This window comes from Cryptotermes secundus, unplaced genomic scaffold (assembly GCF_002891405.2).
Source record: "Cryptotermes secundus unplaced genomic scaffold, Csec_1.0 scaffold536, whole genome shotgun sequence".
NCBI classification, from domain to species: Eukaryota; Metazoa; Arthropoda; class Insecta; order Blattodea; family Kalotermitidae; genus Cryptotermes; species Cryptotermes secundus.
In genome coordinates this window covers 152,905-173,681 of record NW_019732862.1, presented here as the reverse complement: position 1 = coordinate 173,681, position 20,777 = coordinate 152,905, and the positions used below count along the sequence as shown (strand labels likewise).

Here is a 20,777-nt window from a genome sequence, read left to right as displayed (position 1 = left end):
GTGATACTAAAAAGTTTAAATCAGAGTTAAAGAATTATCTACATGCTCATTCCTTCTACTCTTTAGATGAATACTTCAATGTAAATAGAGAATGATGTAAAATTAAGTTATATTAATTTTTAAGCTAAAATTGCCTGTACTTATGTATGTAACCTTTTGACTTGTTCTGTATCCAAAGGTACTAACCTGCTTAGGATTTATAGAATGTAAATAAATTCAATTCAATTCAAAATATTAGTTTTGTTGTGTTGCTCTAATGAAATCTGAGAAGGTTGACAGATTTGTAAGGCTTTTAAATATGAATTTTGATGGGAATCAGTCTTTGGATCTCAGGTTATGAAATGACACAGTATAACAGAGGATTCTGCTCAAAACTTATGAAGCATGCTTTTGTAGAGAATCTTAGACCCAGAGGTCTGTTGCTGTTTTTGTCATTGCTTGTAGCATGCTTTCCTTGTTTTGAAAGAATGAAAGTAGTCTGATGTGACTTCTGTGCTGTGTGTCTGTGTATCCTCCAATCTTGACTTTTGATTGCCTGAACAAATCTGTGTGAAACTTAATATCTGTATCACAGCACAGAGCTCATCTCAGCAGCATACTACATGAATCACCCCCATCAGACTTTGTGTCTGTATGTGTATCCCTCTTACCACTGCTAGGAAATGCTTGGTAAAGTGTATCCCTCCTTTCGTTGCTAGGCGACAGCTCAGTAAACACATTCCCATGGCAACAAATACAATACAGAAGAATTGTTGGACACATTTATCTGTATCCCCCTATCATTGCTAAGTAATGATGCTCCCACAGCAACGAAGAATGGTGATGTTATTTTCTGTGTGGTCCATGTTGTGTCAAAGGAAAATAAGTGAATAATTCTTTCCAGAATTTCTCATATTATATTTTCTTTTTGTCAAGAAATTACTTATGTGCTGGTTCAGTGGTTGTTGTTGTTGTTGGTTGTAACTTCAAATTTTTGCACTATTGTCATATTTATAACTGTTGATGTGTACGAACAGTATGTCATACATGATTTGTAAGTATATGTGTGCCTGCCTATCATTGTACCCAATTTGATATGCCTAGCTTGAATAGTTTATTAATCATTACTATTAGACTGGAAGCTAAGGACATTTTTTTACATCCTATAAACAGATTACACTGAAGTGCCAAAAGTCATGGGATAGGTACCTATTATCATGTAGGACCCCCTCTAGCCTGGCGAAGTGCATCACTCGACGTGGTATCGATTCCGCAAGTGGACGGAAGACCTCTGGAGAGATGTTGAGCCATTCCGTCTGGATAGCCACCCACAGCTCCCTGGTATTTGTAGGTGCAGGATTTTGGGTGCGAATAGACCTTTCCACCATGTCCCACAAATGCTAGATTGGGTTCATGTCGGGCGAACGTGGTGGCCACACCATTCGTTGGAACTCTCCAAAATGCTCCTTGAACCAATTCTGGACAACACCGGCCCGATGACACAGTGCATTGTCCTGCTGGAATATCCCATCATTGTGGGGGTACATTAAGTCCATGAAGGACTGCAAATGGTCACCAAGCAGTGTAACGTAGTGGTCACCGGTCAATGACGTGTTTAGGTGGACAAGCGGACCCAACTCATGCCATGTGAACACACCCTACACCAGTATAGCACCACCAGCCTGCATGGTGCCTTGTTGACAACTGGGGTCCATGGCCTCATGGGGTCTGTGCCACACCTGAACCCTACCATCCGCCCGAAACAACTGGTACCGTGAATCATCGGACCACGCCACATGTTGCCAATCCTCCAGGGTCCAATTAGCGACGTCACAAGCCCAGGTGAGGTGCTGTGTCCGGTGTTATGGTGTTAACAGAGGCACTCTGGTCGGTCTTCTGCTCCCATATCCCATGGAAGCTAAAGAACGTTGCACTGACCTGCTGGATATGTGCCTGGTACCTCCTGCATTGAATGTGGATGTGATTTCAGCCAATGTCGCTTGTCTGTTACAACGGACAATTCTAGCTAGATGCAGCTGGTCATGATTATTAAGCACCCGTGGTCGGCCACTACACTGTCCACGGTGGGTGGAAATGCCTTCCGCAAGGTATTCCTGGTACACACGTGACACCGTTGATCGAGGAATGTTGAATGAACACACAGCTTTGGAAATGGAATGTCCCATCTGCCTGGCACCCACTATCATGTCCCGTTCAAACTCCTATAATTCACGTTGGTTTGCCATGAGCAGACTGGCTGGTGTTCAACCTGACTCACGAGAGAAAACCTCACAACTGATACTGCTCTGGGCATTCCCAAGCCGTCAAGGGACAGTGGCACCACTTAAAAATAAATTTACATACTGCTATTCCATGACATTTGGCACTTGAGTGTACATCAACAGAGTTCCATATTTTTCCAGGAACTCTTTGTTTATAGTGGTATTGAATTGAGGGGACAGTTTTCCCTCACCTCAAGCACCGAGACCACTGCTGGGTCCAGTGTGTACTGCAGTTTTTTTAGCGCCCTTCACGGATCCCTGACTAATGCTAAAGACAGAACGACCCTGACTGAAGTCGTAGTGATACCCGCTTGCTCTAAACATGCATAACCAAGTATCCCTATTCTGTGTTTAGCCAGAGCTAGGTATTGACAAAGTTTATGGATAGGAGAATTCCTCTTCCTGTCTGCATTTCCAGCATGTGACACTCTCTGAGTGGTTCAGAACATGTAACTGCTGCCTTAGTGTACACTGGCCAGTCAGAAACCCTGTTACATGCTTACATTGTTTCCTATCCAAGACCATTATGTCCCTTGACAGTTTGTCCTAAGGCCTTTCACTGAAGAACTTTGATTGCCTCGCACCTGGTGCAACAGCCAAGTGTTCAGAGAATGTGTTCTTCAGCCACTCCTTAACCTTGAGCCTACCAGCAAATGGTTCCAGATCAAGGAATGAACTTAGCCAGGGAATCAGTGTACTCATTACCCTAAATCCCACTGTAACCAGGGACCCACACAGTACATTCTGTCACAAACTTCAGTGTCACCTCAGTGCCTTAATGGTCCACTGAGATACATTTCTATCTGAACATATACAAATGTGCCCACCTCTATAGGCCTTTCCATCACTTCTCTATACAGGCTAAAAGTTCAGAACTTTCTGCCTGGAACACTACGGCATGTACAGTAAGTCCTGGTCATATCACATGCACCTGCTGCAACCTTCCAACTATTCTGGACCCATCTTTGTATCATATGAGTTCTCTAGACCATTGAGTAGTTGGGCAAGTCAGTAAGCAATATTCACATTGCAGGATCTCCACTTTAATAACAATCCAAAAATCAATCATTGGTATCATTTTATCCTTACTCATCTGAAAAAAGAATGTCCAGTTCCATTATTCAGGCAAGGATCTGGACATGTTAGACATCTGATCCCCTACCAGATCAGAAACCTAAATCCCTGAACCTGTAAGCTGAGGTCCTGGCATGAACCCTGAACCAGCTGAAGGGGGACAAGACCAAGGAAAACTTCAAGAGCAATTGTAGGGCCTGCACTCACAGACATAATGATAATTCCACTTGCTACCCTCAGCAGGTGAGCGAGTTCAGCCCTGACTGTAGCCACCACCCAGTTGCTGCTTACTAGAATTTATTTTCAGTTTCTTTACCGTCCACCATGCAATGGTATCAAGGTTTAAAATTAAATTGCTTTAAAATTCATCACTGCATTTCATGTTTTGGCCTACTCAGCCGTCATCACGTGCTTTGAATTTTGGGGGAACAGCAGAATTTAGTTTCAGTTGTTTGCTGTTCAATAATGCAACAATATCAGGATTTAAAATTAAATCATTTAAAATTTGTGACTGCACTGCATGCTTTGGCCTACTTGGCCATGATCAGGTGCGTTGAAATTCAAGGGAACTAAGGATTTAATTTTAAATCTTGATATTGTTGCATGGTGGGTGGTAAACAATTGAAAATAAAGTCTAATATCAACCGCAAACAGGATGCTAAGATAAAACATGGCTGCATACATAAGCATAGGCCTTACTATGTTTCGTGTACCTGTATAAAGTCAGTGCACAGTCTTTAGTTTAAGACCATGGATTTTTCCATGGTTCTTATGACATAACTTAAAGGAAGAATAGAATTTATTAATCCCTGGCTTCATGTGCATCCTCCAAGTCAGCTTAGCATCCAGGATCTCCATATACTTCACCAGCCTTGTAGGGTATATTGCTGTGTTTGGTAGAACAGTTTTATGAAACTGTCTACCTTCTTCCTTTTGGTGAAGAGCACAAGTTTGTTCTTGCTGGAATTGAGAGTTGATCCTTGGACCTGCACCAGCTTTGTACTATGTTCAAAACCTTTTTACGAGTACTTGGAAAGTTCCTAGTTATTGACATGGCCATGTGATCAGCGTAGCCCTGTGTGTACAGACCCTCTCTGTTGATTGTACAATGAACCCATCCACCACCAGGCTCCACGGTAGAGGGACAGAACCATATTCTACAGATATCACTGGTCAACAGACATCTTCATAATGCAGCCTATTTAATCTGTCATTCTCTGCTGACTTGCAAGTATAGTGTGAACCCACCTTACCCCATTTTGTTCCACCTTTTGTTCTTCAGCTGCCTCATGCATGGATTCAGACACAGTGTTGTCAAATGTGCTGTGTCTGGAATAGTTCCCAGAGTGATGAGTCCATCTTCAAGTGCCCTCTCAGTCTTATAAATAAGTTCATGGAGAATGATCTCCATGGACCTGCCAGTCTGCTATGCATGCTGATGAGACAGCAGTGGGTATTTCACCAGGTCTCCATTTCTCATATCTGTCCACCAGCCTGTGCATTGTTTTCACTGAAAAGAGATGAAGCTGTGTACTAACGTTCACACGCTTAGGTACGATAAACTCCCTGTTACCCAGCATGTGTGAGGAATGAGGTATGTCAGTTTCATGAATCTGCCATTTGTATGAGAATAATTTTCACAGAATCCAGTGCAATGTGAAAACATATTTTTCCTTTAGTTCCTGCATTGGACTCTTCCTAGGGGGCACTGCAGATTGATGGGTGAAGGATGTCAGATACATATACTGTAATTCAGTCACACATTTATTTAGCCCCTACTGTGATGACGGCTGCATGAGAGAACACAATGGGTAAAATTGCTAGTGGGGGCAGGGAGAACTGCTATTTTTTGGCAGGTGAATATGTGTATATTGGAGCTTTGTTTTTGAATAATTTTTAAAAGTGGTAAAGTTTCTTCAGACTTTTTTACGGTCAGTTTAGAATTCTGTATACTTAGCTGCCTGATAATGAGGAGTTTACTTTATAAAGACAGCCCTGCTGCCATCCAGCAAGCTCTGTAAATATTTTTGTCTGGCCATGATGACTTCAGGCCGTTTTGTAAAAAAGCTGGAAAATGTCGTCCTCTCCCAGGGAGTTGTAGATATTAAATCTGCAGTATGCATATATGATCTTGATAGAAGATCTCTGAGCAATGCCTTCATTTCTCTCTTCAGATCCAGGAAAATGTGTCTCCGTTGTAAACTTTAATGCTTCCCCTCCTGACACATATTTTCCAGAAGGAAACAGATGAGGCTTAAATCTGACTGAGATCTGTAATGAGAATTTTCTGGAGTTTCCCCATGCTTGGATTGTCATTGACACCCTGATGGAAGATTCTCCAACTCAACTAGTATATATGCTGTGTTCTTATCTCTCCCACAGTAGGACACAATATTCCCCAGACATAAAATTTGTTACCATGGTCTTCCATTTTATAATTGTGGCTTCCTTTTGAAAATTAAATATCTCAACCGTGTGGTGTTATAAAATTATGAAACAAAACGTCTGTGAACGACCAATTATCAGAGTTCATATATCTATATTTTGACATGTGGTCTGACAGTAAAGTTCACAAACTTGCCACTGTGTGTTTGCTGTGGCACCAGTGGACAGAAACCTCAGTATGATTTGATGATGTTGGCATATCAGTGTTTCACAGCTGTGTTATTTTTGATCTATGGCACACTCTTTCTGAGTGGCGTCTGTTATTGTCTGAGTGTGTTTTGGTGAGCCATCATGAGAATGTCAGAGCTTATTGTTAAACTCAGAAGGAGTGAAAGCGAAATCAGAGAGATATTAGTGCAAATTTATGTGTATAATGCTATGAAGAAAACAGCAGTTTGCAAGTTGGTGACATGTTTTTTGAAAGATGAGAAAATGTCACTGATGAAGAGAGATCAGGACAGCCAGCAACAAGCAGAACTGAAGGAAACATTTAAAAAGTTTATCAAATTTTGTGTGAAAATCATCAGCTGACTGTCAGGAGCATAGCATAGCAAGTGAACATCAGCAGAGAAACATTTATGAAAATCTTAATTGAAGATCTTGACATAAGGAAGGTGTGTGCAGAAATGGTCCCAAAGGACCTGCTCACATGGCACTGTCTGTGAGGGAGTTTTAGCTAGTAAACAAGTAACTATACTGGAGCACCCTCCCTAGTTATCGGGTCTAGCCCCCAATGACTTTTCTGTTCCTGAAGATAAAGAAAATATTGAAAGGAAGGCATTTTGATGACATTGATGACATCAGGAGTAATATGATGACAGCTCTGAAGGCCTTTCCACAAAACCAGTACCAAAATTGTTTTGAAGAGTGGACTAGGTGCTGGCATTAGTGCATAGCTTCCCAAAGGGAGTACTTTGAAGGCGACCACAGTGATGTTCAGCAGTGAGGTATGTAACACTTTTAATGCAATGAATTTGCCATCTTTATCATCACACCATGTAGATTGCCATTATATTAACCTTTAATGTGGGGACTTTTAAATTGCCAGCAGCCCTGTACGGCTGGAATTTAAATCACCCTAATTAATTATCATTGCAAACTTTCAGAAAAAAATGCACATTTTCCGTTCTATGCAACATACAAATATGAACTAAAAAGAACAAGAAAGACAATAAAATTTTCTACATATACATAAAAGAGCAAGTTTTAGAAATGAAAATTAACTGTGAATATTTTGTCATGAAATGCAAAATATAATCTTTATTATATATGTTATGAAATTCCAAAGGACTTATCCATTGTTTTTTCTTCAACCTTGAATCATGGTGATATTGTAAATATTATCACACTATATACAATAATATTTTGTTCAGAATGTACGTGAGTTTGAACTGTGTCACTTCACAGTTTACGATAACTCACACTCCGCCGCGCGTGTGCCACTTCTCAAAGCAGTCCACCACACATAGCGCAACGTCACACTTTTTACAGTAGTAGTAGAGTGTGATTCTGTGCTTCTTATTCTGAGAAGAAATACGACAGTGTCTTTGTTTTCCTTTGGTTGGCCAGTGTTGTCAATGTTTCACCTCCAGTCGACTCAGTTGGGCCCCAGATGAACTTGGCCTCCCCCGAGAAACGCCACTGACTGTGATATTCGCATCATGCGACTGAAGAATCAAATCCCGCACCAATATTTCGTGGAACTTTTTGTGTGTCATTTTTCCACCACATGACTTGTGTAATAGATATGCATTTAGAATAGTCATATTTAGAAAGTGGAGAAACAATTTCTTTGTCCACTTCCATGTCCTAGCAATGCCATAACTGTTTACCGTCCTGTAAGATTTATCAACAAAGCCCTTGTTTGCATTGTAGTCTTCAATTACATGGGGTTTGACAGCATGGCCAGATTCATCTCGGAAGTTGCCTTCCAATGGAGGAGGGTGAAAATTCATCAGAACATACACATCATGCTTGTCTTTCCAACAAACAACACTTAGATGCCCTTTGACTCTTGTAACAATATCCCCTTTTTTCAATATCATTGACTTGGGCTGAATTTCTTGTGGCATTCCATGCCTATCATTGCGAATGGTGCCACACGAATTTATTTTCCTGTCTAGTAGATTGTCAAATAAAGCAGGAGAACTGAAATAATTGTCCATGTAAATTTTGTGTCGCAAGCCTTCTACTCTTCGAATTAGCTAGAGAACAATGCGATGTGTCGATGTAATTTCTTCTGTCACATGTTGCCTTTGTTTGCCCAAATAAACTGTCATGTCATAAGTATACCCAAAGAAATCACAAAGCTTGTAAATTTTTATACCAAATCTTTTGCGTTTCTTTGGAATATACTGACAAAAAATCACTCTTCCTTTGAACAACACTATGACTTCATCAATAGCAAGACGTTCTGCTGGATTGTAAAGTTCACAAAATTTGTTGTTGAGATTGTCAAAAATTTTTCTAATTTTCCAGAGCCTATCATACTCTGGGTCATCTCGATTGGGAGGAGCTTCATTATTTTCAAAATGTAGGAATCTCAAAATATGGAAGATACGGTCTCGTACCATGGTGTTACAGTAGAATGGAGTGTACTATTGCTCATCTCTTGATCAATAATCTTTGAGGGTGTCCTGTTGATCGTGGCCCATTTGAATAATTATTGCCAAAAAGTTATATAGCTCTTCAATTGTAACGTCAGGCGGTTGAACAGAAGGGCCTGGAGCATCTTGGCATGCCATAAATTGGTGGAAATATCTGTTGGTTTATTGTAACAAGATTTGGAATATTTGTTGGAAAAACAATGAAAATGGAAAAAGGAGAGGACTGTGTATTTATATTGGGAGCAGCTGATCTATTGATTCCACTCAGAGGACCAGTGAAGTCTAGTACCATTGGCGAATCCCTGAGTCTTCTATCACGAAACCTAATTTCTGTTTCCTCTGCCTCGTCTAATGATGATGATGATGACAACATATTTGCCCAAGGTTCAATGAACCCATTGATATCTTCTAACTCTTCATCAGATTCCTCTTCCATCAATATTTCCTCCAGTTCTTCTGCATCGAGAAGTTTGGAATATCGGGGCACGTTTTTGAGGTTCCGTCTTGGGGGAGTGGGGTTTCCAGCAAAATCGAATAAATTATGTTGATTGACAAAGACAAGCGAAATAGTGATGCAAAGTAACTGTAATAGTATGGTACAGTAGGCCAGACGTGGCAGCAGTACAAGGGACTTAGTCCCACCCCATTAGCAATAAAAAATAATAATTGTAACTGTAATTGAAAAGGTGCCAGTCCGACACTGATACGGAAAGTCACAGTGACAAAGATGCCTTACTCACAAAGTAATACTGGCTCATTGGGTTTATACCTCTTCTGAGACACAAAATAATATAAAAAGAAATATATGAGTCTGACACTAACTTTTTAAGTGAAAAAGAAATATTACACAATCCAACACTGACTTCCTAACTGATAATTCGCCACTGAAAACCAATCCTTGAATACATCACACTTCCTTGAAAGCTCTGGAAACACTGATCTGCAAGCACCGATGAATATTTCCTCTTCAGTTCTCAGAACAAAGCTGGGCTATATTTGGCTGACCAGGTCATAAACAGTCATATATGAACATAAATAGTTTCGAAACCAGGATAGAGATAAACGATTTTTTTGTTCAGAACTAAGGAATGAACCACTGACATGACCTCATGTAGGTTTGTTTTGGTTTCAAACCCAAGGTCAAACTGTCAGCACTCCCAAAGAGTGCACGTGTCCTGCGCCACATATATGTGCCATTCGGCCAACTCCGGTTGCTGCTTGCATCATATATATGTGTCATTCAGACATTAAAGGTTAAAGCTTATATAAAATTTTACTAAAATACCATACTTTTGGCTCTGTTTTCAAAAAGTAGATGACTGTTCCCACTGACATTCATTTCAATTCCCAATATGTGATAAGAAAGTTATGTCTGACACATGCACCTTCACTATATGCAATCCTGACCAGTGTCTGGTGTTTAGAAATGAAACATGATCGTTGAAGCTGAGTGATAAAATTACCTTCAGCCTAAACACACTCGAATGTTTGATTATTCTGATATTTCACTATGACCTACTACAGCTTTGGCTGCCTCGTTGATAACAGACATTTCTTATTGCCATGTTTGCTTCACAAGTTGGAGCCCACTGTATATGAATGAACAAAAGCTATTTGTTCTTTTAAACATCGACTGCAAAAGTGCTATCTTGTACAGATTATGAAATTATCATGAAAATGATTATACTACCAGAAACATTGTTGCAGCTCCAATGGCACATTCTGTGAAGGTCTTTACAAGTATGATGTAGTTTTCAGTACGCCTTTCATGCCTCTACAAGTCGGCTGCCACGTTGGAAACATTGCAACAGTTTTCGCAGTTGTACCTCGTTTCACAATGTTGATCATTTTTGCAGCACATAGAATAGCACTGACACAGATTTTGATTTGACACTGTGGCAGTAATGTAGGAGGGATAATGGTGAGCATTCATCTTTGTTGGTGGGGCAGTTTCTGGTGGTCTGCCTAATCTCTTCTGTTATATTATATTTTGAAATTACATTTTTTTGTAAGTTTCACTTCAAATTTTGATCCTGGAAATGATGTTACTTTTTTTTTTTGTGAAATACCTATGAATTCAAACAACAGATATCACTCAAAAAACAGAAGTACTTTTGATAGTTTTTCTGGAGGTATTTTCCTTGTGTTGCGATACCTTGTCAAGTAAGCATAACAGAGGTTCACACCTCCCATCCTGGAATTATAATCAATGACTGCTTCAGGCTTCTGTGTCACTTACACTTGAACCCTGGTTGGAACCATTTTGTCGTGAATGGTACTTATAGGACAAACATGTTGTTTGTTTTTCTTCTCATTAGTCTGTCTTCATAGACTGAAACATATTCTCCCTTTTTCAGCTTTGCACTCTTTATTTCATTAGTGACACTCTTCCTGTTTTGATACATGGTTCCCATAGCATCAGTCTCTTTGCTGCACAGCTTATGGAACAGATCTGATCTTAAAAACCATGATTACACAATATCCCTAATTCAGCAGAGGGGCTATTATTGTAGAGCTAATTTTCAGCCGTATGGCTTACTTTTAGGGACTCCTCAAAAACAGTATCCTGTGCAATGTAAATAATAAAATTTCATACATAACTAGATTTTGCTTCACACAATTCCAATGATTTTATACCAAATCTAGCACGTTTTGAAGGAATGTATGCCTTCCATGACAAATGTCCCTTCCTTTTTATCAGAGAGTCATAAACTGACACATCACACTCTGAGGTATATACACTTCTAAATTTGGCATTTAGATGATCCAGTTGTGGTTTTAGTGTATACAAACTTTTTGGACTGCAAGTGGCCTCATTGCAACTTTCATTGTCAACAAAATGAAGAAACTTGAGTGGAAGGTATACCCTCCTCTCATTGGATAGGTCTAAAAGTGTTGGTGTTTCCGGAAACATCTTCTGGGAAAAGTATATCTTGTTATCCAGTTTATGGTGAAGTCCATGTAACAATGAATTCCAGCAACTTTATTATTGTCTTTCTGTTCGTCTCCTTCAAGTGATGGGTCCTAGATCATAGTTTTAGATTAGGCATGTTTTTTACATTTTTTTTGCCATACCAATTAGTTTCTCTGGCTATTACTTCCACAATTTCTGGTGTACAAAACAACTCAAAATATTCCAAGGGGTTACTGGGGTCTTCCCAATCAATATTTAGGCCAGGCTTTCCAGCAAATTGAAAATGTGATCACTCAGCACCTGCCTTTGCCCATATGCAATGCTGCATGCTACTGTTGTCATTGACATTTTCTTCTTTATCACAGCTGAAACTTTGTTCACCACATGATGAATATTTCACTTTTATTTCACAGTCACTACTGTATACGTTCTCAGAAATATCACTATATTCTTTTGTAACAGTTTATATAACACCATAAATGATACAAACTCCGTCCCAAGTGCAAACAATATATATTATATGTCTTTGATCTTGTTCTCTTCCACACTACATGTTTCGGCCTCTATCGGCCATCATCAGGTGTATACTCTTAACGTTGCTGTCACACTGAACCCAGTCTAAAATTTAACATTTAAAACACATTGTTTAAAATGTTAAATTTTAGACTGGGTTCAGTGTGACAGCAACGTTAAGAGTATACACCTGATGATGGCCGATAGAGGCCGAAACATGTAGTGTGGAAGAGAACAAGATCAAAGACATATAATATATATTGTTTGCACTTGGGATGGAGTTTGTATCATTTATTGTGTAGAGTGCAACAGGATGCTTAAATATAATATTATATAACACCACCTCATCATTCACATATTACTGGGACCTGGCATAATGTTTACTTGCAAAAACTCGAAACCAGCCAGCTATCAAGCAAGTAGCACATTCCTGTCATGCTCTAAAATAACCAGAAGGTCTAACAGGGACAATGTACAAATTTGCTTTGCTGACTGTTATTACCTCTACCGCAGTGTAGTTGGAAACATGCATGACATGTAGAGACGTCATACCCACTATGGTACAGAGTAGCACAGAGTTGCATGGAGCTAAGTCTGGCAAGTACGGTGGGTGGGGAACAACTGCCATCTTGTTTTTAGCCAAAAATTCCTGCACAATGTAAGCCGTATGCGGTCGTGTGTTGTCATGGTGGAGTACCCAGTCGTTCATGCGCCACTTCTATGTACGTTTTCTCATGTCCTCCCTCGAATGCATTAGAACATCGCGATAGAACTCTATTGACTGTCTGACCAGGTGGGACGAACTCCTTATGAACAGTCCTGTCAGTATCAAAAAAACAGATCAACATGGACTTAATGTTGCTCTTGACTTTTCAAGGTTTTTTTTGTTTGAGGTGAAGAAGGGCTCTTCCATTGTGACGATTGCTGCTTGCTTTCAGGGTCGTAGCCATAAACCCAACTTTCGTCACCAGTGACAATTTCGAAAGAAAGTTTGGATCCTGTTGAAGCTGTTGCTGAAGTTTCCTGTAGACTTCCAAGTGATGCTGCTTCTGTTCATTTTGCAGCAGTCGTGGCACAAACTTCGCCGCAATCCTCCTCATGTTCAGTTCCTCTGACAAAATTCGTTGACATGTACCATAACTTAGTCCCAAGGTGTTACAGAGGTGTTGGATGGTCAGTCTATGATCTTGCAGAATCAGATTCCTAACTTTTGCGACATTTTCTGGTGTTTTGCCTGTTGACGGCCGTCCCGAACGGTTGTCATCATCAGTCAATGTTCGTCCATTTTTAAAATCCTTATACCAGTTGTAAGTTTGTGTCTGGCCTAAACTGTTTTCACCAAAAGCGTGCTTCAACATTTGGTGCATTTCTGCAGTGGTTTTCACAAGTTTGAAACAAAAACTTTATACAGACATGCTGCTCTCTCAGGTCAGCCATCGCAAAACCGCAGACTCACGGAAACACAACAATGGAAATACGTTCACCAACAATAAACCCAACCACTCAACTCGACGCCGCTTGCCACACTGATTCAAGAAGGATGTGTGAGGAGACACCTAGGGGTATTTCGATGTACTCATAACCATTCGTGCGCAAAATTTAAATTTCGGAAACTTTTGGATTGCCCCATGTATAACTCCTGTGGTATCTACTTTAAGACTGAGTCATTCTGTGTGCTGTTTTGTACACTGGCTTGTGCATGCACACGCACACATGCTGTGAAACAGGATGCAAGCAGGAGGTGACCATTACACCAGACTGCTTTGACTAACATAATCTTGTGTCTACCTCAAGCCTAATTTATAAAGTGTAAATCATTTTGAAACCGAGTCTTCACATGCATGATGAAAGCTTCTCATTTACATGTGGGCCAAGCAGATTGAATATTTCCACAGGCTAATAAGTTTTGCTACCAGAAAATTTATAAAAATGTGTGCAATTGACAAGATTTCTTCAGACCATTGTTCCAGTGAAGTCATGTTGAAATGGCTTGTGCAAGTAATATTCACAGTTACCTTTAACGTGCAGCATTGTTGTGCATTTATCTTTGTCTTTAAAAAATTATGTGTCATGTAAACATGTGTGTCTTCCACAGTGAATGATTGTTAAAAGTTAATGGACTGTTTGTTGATATACATGATGTACTCTCTTGACTTTTTATGCTGTGTATAAACATAAGATTTGCATATTAACACATCATTGCTTGTTCATAAGATGGGAGAAGTTTGCTACATTATCTGATTTAGGCAAGGAAAATGTGATAGCTGTCTTGGCACTGGATGTAAGGTGATTATATCATATGCATTATCAGTACATATTTTATAAAACAAATTTTCATTATGTGTTTGGTTTCAGTAAGAAAGATCCTGATGTATTACCAAAAGTTGTGGCAAATTTGTCTATGCTACTACAAGATTCTTCAGTCCAAGTTCAGAAACGAGTCATTCAGGCGGCAAGCCAGGCAAGTGATGAGAGGTTGTATCGGAGGAACACTTTTCTATGTCTTTATCAGGTTTAAGTGTCAATTATTATTCTTGTAGGTATATCGTGGGGCATTAGCTTGGCTTGCTAAAGCCCGGGCCATCTCAGAAGAAATGGAAGCAGCATGGGCTATGATGGGGAGTATCAAAGCACAGATTGTAAATATGATTGATAGTGATAATGATGGGTAAGTATCATTCTCCTCTCACTAGGATTTCATTTTCTCAGACCTGTACAGTAAATTTTCATGTCTGTCATTAAAACGTCTGTAACAAGAACTCCTTTCTTTAACACTTTTGAGTGTAGTGGCATTTAATTATCTCAGTTGCTCTGTGCCAGGCAGGTTTAAATGACAGTAAAGAAATTGTATCCATTTTTGTACAAATATGAAATCTTAACATTCACATAACAAAATTTATATCAGTAAGGTAAAAGTAGAGTTCGCTCTTTTCTTGATTTATTGAGCACTGTGCCATGATGACATAAAGGGGAGTTGAGGTGTAGCTCCACCATTCCTAATCTCAGCACTAGATGGAGGTGAGTGGTCAGCTTCACACCCCTTCTGCTTTACCCCTAGGGAAAGAGTCTCCAGTACTCACTGGGTAGGAGGCTGGGTGGGCTTCCATGCCAGTCTATATGCTATGGAGTAGAGACAAATCTTTTACCAGTGTTGGGAATCAAACCCCGGCCATGCATTCCATAACTCATCGTTATACTGACTGACCTGTCCCACCTCATTTATGTCATCAGAGGAAAGCATTATGGTATTCACATTTTGTTGCAGAATGACTTTCAGTGCTACACATATGTAAAGACATTATTGTTCTTCTGAAAGAAATTAGTTCCAGTAATTTACATTAGTGCAATTAATCTCAAGACACTCACCGAGACAGAGCTGTGTACACTGTAGTGAATATTCTGGCCTTCCCAGTCTGAAGCTTGCCTCTTGTCTGTACAAACCATATGCTTAGCATCACATATTTCTCTGCTGGGTCTTTCCTGACTGCTTTGATTGTATTGCTAATATCCTAAGTACAAAATTTTCTCTGCCAAAAAGTCTTCCTACAAAACTTTCCCATGACTGCTTCATGATTTATGCTTTCACATCACTCACTAAAGTTTCAGTAACCTTCTCCAGAAATTTATACTCTCTGAATTTCAGTTTGCCCCTCATTTGATGCAAAATTCATGCATTTACTCTGATATAGTCTAACAGAAGAAAGAAAATTTTGTTTTCCTTGACTTCAGAGATTTTCTATGAAGAGAGTAATATCTGATGTGATGACACTGGCCTTTTGTTTGTTGAAAGATCACTGAGGGTGGTTTTGTTCTCTTGTAGACTTTTCTTGCTGGTCTTATAATGTGCTGCACTTCGTATGTACGCTTTGCAAAGTGATTGTCTCTTTGCATGTAGAGTTTTTAAATCTTTTTTCAACTTCTTTGCAAATGTTTGTTTCTTTTTGCCTAGTCATTGAAGTCCTAAATGTTTTTGATTCCAGTCACCAAATATGGTCAACAGGAGTAGGACTTGGGGAACCATTTGTCCATATATAGTGCATACCATATATTTTTATTGGTTCACAGATTCTGTCTGCAGCACTGAATGAGCCATTATGCTTTCGATTAGTGAGTGGGCACCAGCATGCATTTCAGAATAATTGACATGTCCCATTTTGGCTTCACATAATCCAAATATTTTCATTGCATATTTATGTGGCCTTTCTTTCATATGAAGGGCATTTCAGAGCTCTGTGGCCCAACTTTATGAGGTTTTTGAGGAAGTTATTTGGGGCAGAACATGTAAATAAATTGTTCATTTCATCACCCTTGTCAGTTTAAAATGTTTCATTACTTATTAAGAAAATGAAATAACTGTTCATTCTTGTATACATTTGGTTATTATTTTTTAACATCTATCTGTTACTTTTGTTTACAATGAATAAGAAACAAAGATTCCAGAGTTAATACCTGCCTTCAGTATGAAATTTACATTATGATTAACACACATTTCTGATTATATTATGGTCACTGTACAGAGTTCTACATATTTCTTCTCAAAAGAACTTAAAATTACCGCCAGTTCACACATTGGCTGCATAGAGATGTCAGTTTTCTGGATCGACCCTTAATGTCTTATGCAGCTACCAAGATACAGTTGATCAGGTCCTCACAGTCTCATACTCCCTTAGCCTAAACGTTTCCTTTGATGCATCCTTATTGAGTTCTGGAGGCCATATTGCTGAAGCCTAAAACCAGTCTGTTTTCACAGAAAATGGTTGTTCAACTAATTAAGCACTTAGTGTGAAAAGTGTTCGACACATGTTATTTTGCTGAAACCATGTGTCCTCATAAACATGAAGGGGTACATCTTCCAACAAAGGGGGAAATGCTTTTTCATCGAAATCATCATACTGGATTCCTCAGATACTTTTGCTTATCATGTAAGGCTGGGTTATGTAATAATCCAAAATTCTAACCCACACATTGAACATCTTCATTGAAATGATGATAGCACAAAGATTCTTCACTACCCATTCATGTGGGTTGTAGAGATTATTTACTCCACTCCTTCTGTATGTTGCCACATCAGTCCACAGTTCACTTCACAAGAAGTCAGGTTATTCAACAGTTTTGTGTAGAAGCCATTACAGAACTGGCAGTGAAGGTTACTGTTCCCTGGCTGAAGCTCTTTTGTCAGTTGTACATGAAAAAGGTGCAGCCACTTATACAGTGTATACCAGACTGCATCCTGAGAGAGGCCTGATTCATACGTGATCACACAGGTCTTATTTGATGGATTTATCAGGTAAAGCATCAAACACTCCCCTTTCATTATGCAGTGTCTGCTGCTTCCAATATGTACTGCTGACATGAATGCATCTGCTTCCCTCAGACTACAGTGTACGAGGTGCTACCAGAAAGTTCCTGGACTGGTATTTTTGTAACTGTCTTGGCAAAAAAAATGAGAGGGGAGGCCAAGGCCACACTTCTGCAAGCCTATTGCATCACTCTGCCATGTGACACTGCACTGTGAACACACATTGTTTTTACATGAGTGCTTTTTTGACTTCGTGTTTTGTTTTGTCTGTGATGGATGGAAAAATTGAGCAACATATCTGCGTCAAGTTTTGTGTGAAGCTCTGTAAATCTGCTGCTGAAACCCTTGAAATGCTTTGTGAGGCTTTTGGAGAACATTCTTTAAGCTGGACAGCTTGTTTTGAATGGCATTCATGATTCAGGGATGGTTGAGTGTCAGTTGAAGATGAAGAATGTTCAGGGGGACCAAGCACCAGCAGAATGACAGAAAATGATGAAAGAATTTGAGAACTCATTCATGAAGACTGGCCAAAGTCCTTCAGCTCACAGACTCTGTTGGGATCAGTTATTGAGTTTGCCAGGAGATCTTAACGCAGAATTTGAATATGCACTGCATTGCTGCAGAGTTTGTCCCCCAGTCAAAAGCAGCAGCACATAAATATGTGTCTTGAACTACGAGAGAAAGTTAACGAGGACCAAACTTTTATCTCTGGGATCATAATGGTTGATAAAAGTTGGATTTATGGTTATGATGCAGAAACAAAGCAACAGTCATCATAGTGGAAGAGCCCACAGTCTCCAAGAGCAAAAAAGGTGCAGCAGGTCTGGAGATCAACAAAGCGCATGCTCATTTTTTTTTCCAACATGAAGGGGATTGTACACCATGAATTTGTTCCTTGTAACACTATGGTCAACTCTCACTTTTGCTGTGACATTTTGAGGCGCTTGAGAGAAAATGTGTGACAAAAAAGACCAGAAGTTTCGCACAACCACAACTGCCTCCATCACGACAATGTGTCCACCCACATATCCCTGAAAACCAGTTTGTGACTAACAACAACATGGTTATTGTTCCCCTTGCTCGCTACTTGCCAGACTTAGTCCCCTGTGATTTTGCTTTGTTTCCCAAATTGAAAATGGAACTGAAGGGATGACAGTTTGAAAGAGTGTCTGACATCCAAAGGGAATTGCAAGTGGTACGGAACAGTATTAAGGAAAATGACTTCCATGGTGCTTTAGGAACTTGGAAAAAGTAAGGGGATTGCTGTGTACATTCCCTAGGAGACTATTTTGAAGGCGATTGCCACCAAAATTGAGTTATTTTGAAGGAGATTGCCACCAAAATTGAGTAAGTTTTTTGACCTAGTCTGGGAACTTTCCAATAAACCTCATATCATTGCAAGTGCGTCTTTTGGGTTGACCTTGATTCCGATACAAACACTGGTGTTCTCTTGATGGAGGTCTGTCATTTCCATCACAGGAGCTATATATATAATCCACATGAGCATACTCAGCATTAGTAAATCATACCATTTATTATGCTTTTATCACTGCTTTGCCATTGGAAGTAATGTGATTGATAAGCAAGTGCAGTATGAACTCTGTCTTGTAATGTTGTGAAAGCTTCACTGCATGAACATAACATTGTGGGAATTTGTTCATGTGGGTGTGTGAATGAACCTCCAAATGCAGGCTTTAACCTTTAAGTGACGGCCCTTTAAATTCCGGTAATGGCAGCGGGACGGATTTGATTTAAATACCCACAATTTTAAAGCAATAAAAACTGTAATCATTTCCTAAAATTGCTGTGATTTCTACAATTTTTGTGATAAACGAACCAAATAAACACTTGTTTTTTTCTAGGAAGAATATAGAATCAGATATTGTAATTTACAGACTTTATAAAATGTGTAAAAAATTTTAGACTGATTCCAAGTATAAAATTCCCAAATTTGTAGTCTGTGTACAAGAATTCATACAGTTCTTGGAACTAAGAATGCTGTATGTAGATGTGGCAACACAGCGGATGGTTATGTAGACATGTTTAGTCTTGCATGTCTCGAAGCTTATTCATGTACCTTCTTTCGGTATGCAGAGATACACGCCCAGTGTATCTCTTCGCGTATAAGAACGTTGATTGTTTATACACAACAAGTTCTCTGTTCTGACCCTGCTCGGTTAGTTTATCAGAACTCTCAAGGCTATCGTCTTTATACCACAGCCAAGCAGTGTCATGCAGCTTCAAAGTTTTGCAGTGAGAACAGTGATATTGTCAGCTCACCATGGTGTCATCTCGTTTGGAAGATTCAGACTTTTTTCAACTCATAAATGACTCCGAATCAGATTGTTTTACCGACAATTCTGAGAGTGGCGTTGAGGAAAGTGATTCAGAAATGGATTTCGACGAAGACCCATCATCTTCGTCGGCAACCTGTGGACCACCACACCAGCGTGGCAAGAGAAGTGTGAATAATTATTCAGGTGGAGCTGTGGGGTTAAATACCAATGAAGCTCCACACATGAGTAAGGATTCCACCCCTTTCTGCATTTTCATGCTGTATTTCACAGGGATTATCTGTCTGCTGGTGGAAGAGACGAACAGGTACTACCATCAGCACGTAGACAGACGTCAAGACGGACCTTCTCCGCGGCCTGACGTGACCAAATCCGAGATGTTTCTGTTTCTAGGAATAATCATTCAAATGGGACATGACAATAGAGGCAGACTAAAGGACTACTGGTCGACTCTAGAACAATTTGCCACGCCTTTCTACTCTAAGACAATGAAACGCGACCGTTTTCTACACATTCTTCGTTTTCTTCATTTTGCAGACAACAGTACAGAAATTGACAGGAATGCCGACAGTTATGACCGACTATAGAAAATTCGGACCATCTTCGACACTCTCAAAGACGCATTTGAAAAATATTATAACCCTTCCGAACATTTGGCTATTGACGAAATAACTGTAAAATACAAAGGGAGGGTGGTTTTTAGGCAGTACATTCCTAAGAAACACAGACGTTTCGGAATCAAAATCTTCAAAATTTGTGACGCCGCTGGGTATACTTATGACATGAAAGTTTACCTAGGAAAAGACAGGACACGTGCCAGCCAAGATGTGACAGCGACACATGCTACAGTTAGGGACCTATGCAGACGTATTGAGGGCGTAGGTCACAAACTGTACATGGACAATTTCTTTTCTTCATCCGACTTGTTTGACGAACTGATGACAAAGGACATAACGTGCTGTGGGACAGTCAGACCTAATCGGAAGGGCTTGCCTGACGATTTTCGACGAAGACAATTTCGACTGAAGAAAGGGGACATTCGAGTTAGGGTGAGACAGAACTTGACAGCACTAGTTTGGAAGGACAAACGTGACGTTTACATGCTGACAAATATGCACTCTCCTCCAGCAGAAGGCAGTTTCTGTGATGAGCACGGAAATGCCATCAAGCCAGCAATTGTTGCTAACTACAACAAGCGCATGGGTTATGTCGACAAGGCGGACAGAATGGCAAACAGTTATAGCATCTGTCGTCGAACCTGGAAATGGACAAATAAATTATTTTTCCATCTCCTGGATCTGATGATTCTGAACAGTTATATCCTGTTGTCATCCTGTGGCGCGAAATTGTCACACAGAGAATTTCGTCTCG

General features: G+C 39.8%; 1 protein-coding gene across 1 annotated transcript in view; it reads left to right on the top strand.

Annotated features, from left to right (window-relative positions):
• The window catches only part of LOC111867797 (symplekin), a 187,126-nt gene that overhangs the window by 14,132 nt on the left and 152,217 nt on the right, over nucleotides 1-20,777 (top strand). Inside the window, exons 3-4 of the mRNA XM_023857960.2 lie at nucleotides 14,169-14,274; nucleotides 14,354-14,481. Of these exons, the coding sequence (XP_023713728.1) occupies nucleotides 14,169-14,274; nucleotides 14,354-14,481 (234 nt within the window). The remainder of the gene's footprint in view (nucleotides 1-14,168; nucleotides 14,275-14,353; nucleotides 14,482-20,777) is intronic.